This window comes from Eimeria tenella, genomic scaffold (assembly GCF_000499545.2).
Source record: "Eimeria tenella Houghton genomic scaffold, Eth_scaff1, whole genome shotgun sequence".
NCBI classification, from domain to species: domain Eukaryota; phylum Apicomplexa; class Conoidasida; order Eucoccidiorida; family Eimeriidae; genus Eimeria; species Eimeria tenella.
This window is the reverse complement of record NW_013541457.1, coordinates 913,011-920,761: the sequence shown is the minus strand read 5'-3', so window position 1 is coordinate 920,761 and position 7,751 is coordinate 913,011. Positions and strand designations below refer to the sequence as shown.

General features: G+C 57.6%; 3 protein-coding genes across 3 annotated transcripts in view; 2 read left to right on the top strand and 1 right to left on the bottom strand.

The window, feature by feature from the left end:
* ETH_00005295 (uncharacterized protein) overlaps positions 1-315 on the bottom strand; it is a gene marked incomplete at both ends in the record, with an annotated part of 1,350 nt that extends 1,035 nt beyond the window's left edge. The window contains one exon of the mRNA XM_013372450.1: positions 6-315. Coding sequence (XP_013227904.1) covers positions 6-315 — 310 coding nt within the window. The remainder of the gene's footprint in view (positions 1-5) is intronic.
* Positions 316-884: 569 nt separating this feature from the next.
* ETH_00005290 (uncharacterized protein) lies at positions 885-2,254 on the top strand (the record flags this gene model as incomplete). The annotated part of the gene is made up of 3 exons (XM_013372449.1): positions 885-932; positions 1,151-1,230; positions 1,324-2,254. 3 exons carry the CDS (start codon positions 885-887, stop codon positions 2,252-2,254), a joined length of 1,059 nt encoding a protein of 352 aa, XP_013227903.1.
* A 166-nt stretch (positions 2,255-2,420) lies between these two features.
* ETH_00005285 (uncharacterized protein) lies at positions 2,421-6,836 on the top strand (the record flags this gene model as incomplete). The annotated part of the gene is made up of 6 exons (XM_013372448.1): positions 2,421-2,468; positions 2,833-2,908; positions 3,127-3,332; positions 3,691-4,823; positions 5,049-5,845; positions 6,094-6,836. 6 exons carry the CDS (start codon positions 2,421-2,423, stop codon positions 6,834-6,836), a joined length of 3,003 nt encoding a protein of 1,000 aa, XP_013227902.1.
* Positions 6,837-7,751: the final 915 nt, after the last annotated feature.

Below are 7,751 nucleotides of genomic sequence, written 5' to 3'. Positions count from 1 at the left end.
ACTACGACCAGTGAATTCGAGCTCCGCCCCCTCCAGAGCAGCAGCAGCAGCAGCAGCAGAACGCAGCAGCCCCAGAGGAAGCGCCAAAGTCACTGAGCCGCTGCTGTCAGCAACTCGAAACAGCAGCTTGTGCTGCTGCACTCCCCGCAGCGAGGGGTCTCGTTCTGCTGCTGCAACAATGCACAGCAGCGAGAGGCCTTGCTGCTGCGGGCCCAGGCTGCCGATGCACACTCTGCTGCTGCTGCTGCTGCTGCTCTTCAGAGGCACGCCTGCAGCAGCAGCTGCTGCTGCAGCAACCGCCGCGGCGGCATGCATTGCGCCTGAGCAGCAGCGTCGCGGCAGCAGGAAACAGCAGCAGGAAACAGCAGCAGCAGCAGCAGCCGCTGCTGCTGCTCGTGGAGGTTTGATCCCTTTTATATCTTCTGAGGGATGGAGCGCGATCAAAAGAGCAGTAGTAGCAGCAGCAGCAGCAGCAGCTAGAGCAGCAGCAGCGGCAGCAGCGGAAGCAGCAGCAGCAGGTTAGACGCTTGGACTTCAAATCTGGGCCCTAAATTTGGATCGAATTGAGAGATATATTTGGGGAAAAGCATTAAGTGCAGCAGCAGCAAAACTGTAACAGCAGCTGCAGCAGCTGCAGCAGCAGCTGCTGCTGCTGCGGCTGCTGCTGAGGCGGCGGCGGGGGCCCCCAGCTGCAGCTGCTTCAGCAACAGGATCTGTTGAGCAGCGAAAGAAGAGGGGAATAGCATTTAGTATTAAAATTTAAAAGTAGAAAATGTCAACACTGCTGCTCAAACCCCAAACCCCAGACCCTAAACCCTAAACCCTAAACCCTTGTGTGGCTGGCAGGAGGGGGGCCCCTGGACTTAGCCGCCAAACCCTCGAAAATGACGGCGCCGGGGCCCTCTGTAGCTTCTTCGCGGAGGCAATATGAGGTGATTCAGAAGGGTTTAGGGTTCAGGGTTTAGGGTTTAGGGTTTAGGGTTTAGGGTTGAGGGTTTGAGCCGGTGACCGCTGGCTCAGCCGGTCTAGGGTTTGTGTCTCACTGCAGTTTGAGGGTTTCTCGTGCTGTCTTTCCCCACACTTCAAGCCCCCGCTGCGTCCTTGCAGAGGCCGAGGGTTTAGGGTTTAGGGTTTAGGGTTTGTGGCTCAGGCTTGCTGCAGCTCCGCCGTGAAGCAAATGACGGACGCCCTCAAAACCTCCAGCAGAATTCTGGAGAGCGCATGCATGCAGTATGGAGCTGCTGCTAGCTGCTGCTCCTCAGCGCTAAACCCTAGCCTAAACCCTAGCGTAAACCCTAGCCTAAACCCTAGCTCGTTTTCCAGGCCCTTCGGGCCCTTCGGGGAGGGCTCGCGGGCGCTGAGCAGCAACACAGCAGCAGCAGCAGCAGCATTGGCGGAAGCCGCGCGGCCGCTGCAGCAGCAGCAGCAGCAGCAGCAGGGTTTGCTGCGGCTGGGGACTGCAGGCGACGGTCTGGGGGGCGGGCCTGCGCTGTCTGTACACTCCGTGAGGAGCCAGCGGCAGCGGCAGCGGGAATGTGTGACAATAGCGCACACGGCGCAGCAAGCAGCAGCAGCAGCAGCAGCAGCAGCAGAGACGGAGACGCGGGAGCTGCCGGACTACCTGACGAAGCCGGTGTCTGTACAGCTGGGGCTGGAGCCGGACCGCAGCCCCGCGGAGCAGAAGCAGCTGCAGCAGCTGCAGCAGCAGCTGCAGCAGCGGCTGAACCCGCAGCAGCAAAGAGCAGCAGAAGAGCGGCGGCAGCTGCAGCGTGTCCTGGGCTCCGCAGAAGAGGACTTTCAAGAGCCACAAAAGAGCTTAGCTGCTGCAGCAGCTTTCCCGCTGCTGCAGCAAGCAGCAGGAGGAGTTATAGGCAAGCCGGAGTTTCTGGAGGGCTGGGCGGAGCCTTTTCCCGTGTCTTTGGCTCTCGACATGAGCAGCAGCAGCAGCAGCAGCAGCAACGCCTTCTGCAACCCCGCCCTCGTCCCGCGCACCCCCCGCTACATCTCCTCCAGGTGGCTCCGAACCAAACCCTCCAAACCAGCAGCAGCAGCAGCAGCAGGAGCAGCAGCAGCAGCAGCGGAGCCAGGGAAGCAGCAGGCCAGCGGCGAGCCTCTGGGATTCACTGAGCTGATCACCTCCATGGCCCTCGAACGTAAGCCTGTCAAAAGCAGCAGCAGCAGCAGCAGCAGCAGCAGCAGCAGCAACGGCAGCAGCAACAGCAGCAGCAGCAGTAGTAGTAGTAGCGGGAGCTGAAGCAACAGGAACGGCAGCAGCAGCAGCAGCAGCAGTCGCAACGGCCGCAGAAGCAGACGCAACTGCGGAAGCAGCAGCAGCAGCAACAGCAGATACAGCAGCAGCAGCAGCAGCAGCAACAGCAGCAGCAGCAGCAGCAGGTAGCTGCTTGGGTTTGTCTGCAGCGATGGACCTGCCCGCCGTAGAGCCAAAGGGAAATGCTGCAGCGCCAGAAGTAAATAAATAAAATAAAAAAATCAATAAATAAATAAATAAATAAATAAATAAATAATAAATAAATAATAAATAAATAAATAAATAAATAAATAAATAAAAATAAATAAATGAATAAATAAATAAATAAATAATAAATAAATAAATAATAAATAAATAAATAAATAATAAATAAATAAATAAATAAAAATAAATAAATGAATAAATAATTAGAAGAGAATGGCGGCTAAGGGCCGGAAGGAAATCAAAGGAAGCAAATGCAATGAAGACCAGCAGAATCTCAAACAAATTGGACTCATCATGTTTTGCTGCTGCTGCTGCTGCTTCTGCTGCTGCTGCTGCTGCTGCTACTGCTGCTGCTGCAGGAAAATGGGACTCGAAGAGCTGGCGGGGGTCGCCGCATGAGGGTCGCTTCTGTCATTCCTCCTCCAAAAGACGAGAGTAAACCCTAAACCCTAAACCCTAAACCCTAAACCCTAAGTTATGTTGAGACGCTCACCTTGCCCTGCTGAAGTCTTCAGGACTAACTAGTTAGCCCGTCTTATTTGCTTCCTGAGCTTTGGGGTTTAGGGTTTACGGCTAAGGGTTTAGGGTTTAGGGTTTAGGGCTTAGGGTTTAGGGTTTAGGGTTTAGGGTTTAGGGTTTGGGGCTGTGTGCAGGCGAGAGTGCGCCGGTGGCGCCTCTGGTGCGGGTAATCCGCGTGGGCAAGACTAAACCCTTGGTGACAGAATTGGTGTTTGAAGATGCTGCTGCTGCTGCTGCTGCTGATGTTGATGCTGCATTTGTGAGGGAGAAAAAGCCATCCAAGGATATGGCTGTGCAGACAAATGCAGCAGAAAACAAACCAGAAGACACGAAAAAACCAGTGAGCTGCTGCTGCTGCTGCTGCTGGTGCCGCTGCTGCTGGTGGTGCTGCTCGTGCTGCTCGTGCTGCTCGTGCTGCTGCTGCTGGTGCTGCTGCTGGTGCTGCTGCTGCTGGTGCTGGTGCTGCTGGTGCTGCCGCTGCAGGTGCTGCTGCTGGTGCTGCTGCTGGTGCTGCTGGTGCCGCTGCTGGTGGCGCTGCTGCTGGTGCTGGTGCTGGTGTTGCTGCTGTTGCTGCTGCTGGTACTGCCGTTGCTGCTGCTGTTGCCACTGCTGCTGCTACTCCTGCTACTACTACAAGGGCTGTTGCTGGCCCTTGTGGTGCCACTCCTGCTGCTGCTGCCGCTGATGCCTGTTTGCAGAGCAAAGCTGCTCCGCGCAGCAGCAGCAGCAGCAGCAGCTGCAGCAGCGGCAGCGGCTGCAGCAGAGGCGACGGAATCTGGGACTCGAGCGCTTCTGTTTCCTCGCATTCCTTCAGCTCGAGCACAGACTTTTCTGAAGCAGAGCCAGGGTCACCTGCTGCAGCAGCAGCAGAAAGCGGCAGCAGCAGCAGCAGCAGCAGCGAGTCTCCCGACCCGCAGCAGCAAGAAATAGATAGCTGGCAGCAAGCCCTTGACAGCTACACCCAAACTTACCACCAGCCCCTTGCTGATGTGCTGCAGGGGCTGCCGCAGCGCTACCTGCCGCCGCTAGATCCTGCTGCTGTTGCTGCTGCTGCTGCTGCTGCTGGGGGCGTCGACGTTCTGGACGCCCTGGGGCGCGGCCGCGGCGCAGCAGCGCGGCTGCAGCAGCAGCTAGCAGCAAACCCTTATTTGTTTCTGCTGCAGGGAGACAGCAGCACGGGGATGTCAGCAGCAGCAAATAAGGAAGGATGCATTCCTTCTCTGTCGCTGCCTGCCTTGGGAGGCCCCGCAGCAGCAGCAGCAGCAGCAGATACGGGAGAACTTTTTGCTGCTGATAAAATCATTGAGGCCACCATGGTGCAGCTATTTGGGCCAAACTATAAAAATTATATGACTGGAGAAGATGCAGCAACACCGGTGCTAGACTTATCAGACGATGCTGCTGCTGCTGCTGCTGCTGCTGCTGCAGCAGCAGGGGATCCAGAGTTTCAGCAGCAGATGTACTGGACCTACCTCATGCAGATGCAGCAGCTGCAGCAACAGCAGCTGCAGCAGGCGCAACAACAGCAGCTGCAGCAAGTGCAGCAACAGCAGCTGCAGCAAATGCAGCAGCAGCAGCAGCAGCGAGAGAGCAAAGGAGAAGTCAGCGACAGCGCACACTCCTCAGCAGGCTCCTCAGGCAGCAGCAGCAGCGACAGTGATAACAGCAGCGGCGACAGTGCAAGCAGCAGCAGCAGCAGCAGCAGCAGCAGGTGGCGGAGGCAGCAGCAGCAGCTGCTGCCGGTGCTAGGGACTGTCGGCAGGCGGCAGCATCTGCCCTTGACGAGGGGCGGCAGCAGAACTCAAAAGGCCCGCTGCAGGGACCCAGCGGAGTAAACCCTAAGCCCTAAACCCTAAACCCTAAACCCTAAACCCTAAAGCCTGTGTTGATATGCTGGAGCAAAGCGTTGCGTGCTGTTTGGGTGTGAGAGCAGTGGCTGGAGCAGCTTGTGTGTGACTGCAGCAAGATCCGCGTTGGTGTTGCTGTTGCTGCTGCTGCTGCTGCTGCTGCTCCTGTTCATCTTGCTGCTGCTGCTCCTGCTGTCGTTTTATTTCAGCACGTATTCATCACTGGATGAAGAGGACGAGCGTTTGCTGCTGCAGTCGTCTGATTTGCTGCATCGGGCTGGCGAAGGAGGCCCTATGGGCCCCAGCAGCAGCGGCAGCAGCAGCAGCAGCAGCAGCAGGACGCGCAGCAGACGCAGCAGTAGACCCCTCAGGGGCAGGCGGGCCGCCCCCGCCAGACTCTTTGCTGGGAGATCTGCCAGGCGTTTGTCTGCTTTAGAAGTAAATAGAAGACTGGGGCTAAGAGCCTTGCCTGCTGCTGCTGCTGCTGCTGCTGCTGAGTACGGGGATTTCGACGAGGTGCTGCGGCCAGCAGCAACTGCAGCAGAAGCAGCAGCAGCAGAGCAGCAGCTGCGGCGGCGGCGCAACCGGCTGGACCGGCAAATAGGGAAGCTGCTGCAGTGTGCGCAGCAGGAAGAAGCAGACCAGCAGCAGCAGCAGCAGCAGCAGCCGCAGCAGCAGCAGCAGCAGCGAGTGAAGGCGCAGCTGGCCACTATGCTGGGAACCCGGAAGGCCCTAGCGCATGCACTTTCTTTAAAGTCCAAATTAGCAGCAGCAGATAAAATTTTAAATTTGAAAAGAACTGCTGGTTTCCTGACGGCTCTGCATCGGGAGAGCCTTTCCCCGCGGACGCTGCAGCAGCTCCAGCAGGAGCTGCAGCAGCAGCAGCAGCAGCAAGAAGGGGGATTCCCCAAAAGCACTTACGCCCGGGTCCCGAGCCCATCAGCAGACATCAGAGACAATTCTGCAGCAGCAAGTGTCCTTGAGCCCTTGGTGCATCTTAGCGCAGGTGAGGTGCTGCTGCTGCTGCTGCTGCTGCTGCTGCAATTGCTGCTGCAGCTGTTGTTCCTGCAGCGGGAGCTGGAGCTTGCAGAGATGCTTTTTGCTGCTGCATCAACCGGACCAAAGTAAAAGGCTCTTGCTTCATTGAAGCGCATCTGTGCTCCTGTTACTGCTGTTGTTTCTGCTGCTGCCGCTGCTGCTGCTGCTGCTGCCGTGGCCGCTGCTGCTGCTGCTGCTGCTGCTGCTGCTGCTCAGGCGGGGCCTCAAGGCTAAGGGCTGCCTCACCGAACTTCGGACATCCAGAGGAGAGCAGCAGCGGCAGCGAAGAGGCAGCAAAAGAGTTCCCAGAGGCAGCAGCAGGAGCAGCAGCAGCAGCAGCAGAGGCAGCAGCAGCAGCGTCACCAGATACAGTAGCAGAGGCAGCAGCAGCAGCAATAGCTGAAGAAACAGCAGCAGCTATTCCAGGAAGCGGCATCTGGCCGGACCTGCAGCAGCTGTCTCGCAGTTTGGGGATTTCTCTCCCGGCAGGCACGGGGAAGTCAGCAGCAGCAGCAGCAGCAGCAACAGCAGCAGCAGAAAGCATTGCTGAGGCGCTGCAGGAGCTGCACATACCTAAAGCTGCTGCAGCAAAGGCCTTCCCTTGGGAGGAGGAACCGATCCCAACTTTGCGCCCCCGCAGGAGACTTGAAGAGCTCAGTGCCCAGCAGCAGCAGCAGCAGCAGCAGCAGCAGCAGCAACAGCAGCAGCAGGTAGCCCCCACAGGAAGCACGTTTCCGTGGGAAGATGAACCGATCCCAACAGTGAAGGCTGGCCGCGGAACAGCGGCACCTACGGATCAGAAGCAGCAGCAACAGCAGCAGCAGCAACAGCAGCAGCAGCAGCAAAGACAAACTGCAGCAGCTGCTCAACCCCGCCCATTCCTCAGGAAAGGCTCTGGACTGGGAGGCGGCCAGTACGAGAAAGCTGCTGCTTACCCCACACGGCAACAACAGCAGTAACCAGCAGCAGCAGCAGCAGCGACAGCAGCAGCTGGAAGAGTAGCAGCAGCAGCAGGCAATCGCCGCAGTCAACTTTCTTTTCATATGACTTGGCACAAACATCGTGTAGACATGTGCCGGGAGGATAGGTGCTGCTGCTGCTGCTGCTGCTCCTTCTGCTGCCGTTGCTGCTCTTTGTGCTGCTGCTTGTGCTGCGGCTACTGCCGTTGATTCTGCTCCTGCAGCAGCAAATATGACCACACAGCTCTCTTCATTACAGGAGCACGTGAGTTCTGTTGCTGCTGCTGTCGCTGCTATTGTTGCTGCTGCTGCTGCTGTTGCTGCTGCTGTAGTTGCTGCTGCTGCCATTGCTAGCCCATCAATTGCTCTCAGCGGCAACAGCAGCAAAGCAGCAGCACTAGGCTGGTGACACTAAGCCCTAAATCCTAGCCTAGACCCTAAACCCTAAACCCTAAACCCTAAACCGTAAACCCTGAATGAGGACAAAAGAAGCCAAGCGGAGTCGAAAACGAACCAAGGGGAGAATCTGGCACCACTCGCCAGATCTCTTGCTGCAGCAGCAGCAGCAGCTGGAGCTGCTGCTGTTGTTGCTGTTCACGCAGCTGCAGCGGCAGTAGCTCCTGCAACTCCCGCTGGTGCTGTTTGTGGGCAGCAGCAGCTGCTGCTGCAGCAGCAGCTGCGGCTGCTGCTGCAGCAGCCATTCGTGCTGCTTTAAAACGCTGGAGAGCAGCAGCAGCCGCAGCTGCTGCAGCAGGCTCTAAGGCCTTTCTGAAACGCGCGCGCGCCGCAGCCCCCGCCGCAGCAGCTGCAGCAGCAGCAGCAACTGCAGCAGCAGCAGCAGCAGCAGCAGCGTGGGTTTACAAGTTGGTGAGGGCTTTGCAAATGGCAAGAGTGATGTCCTGCATTTGTTGATTT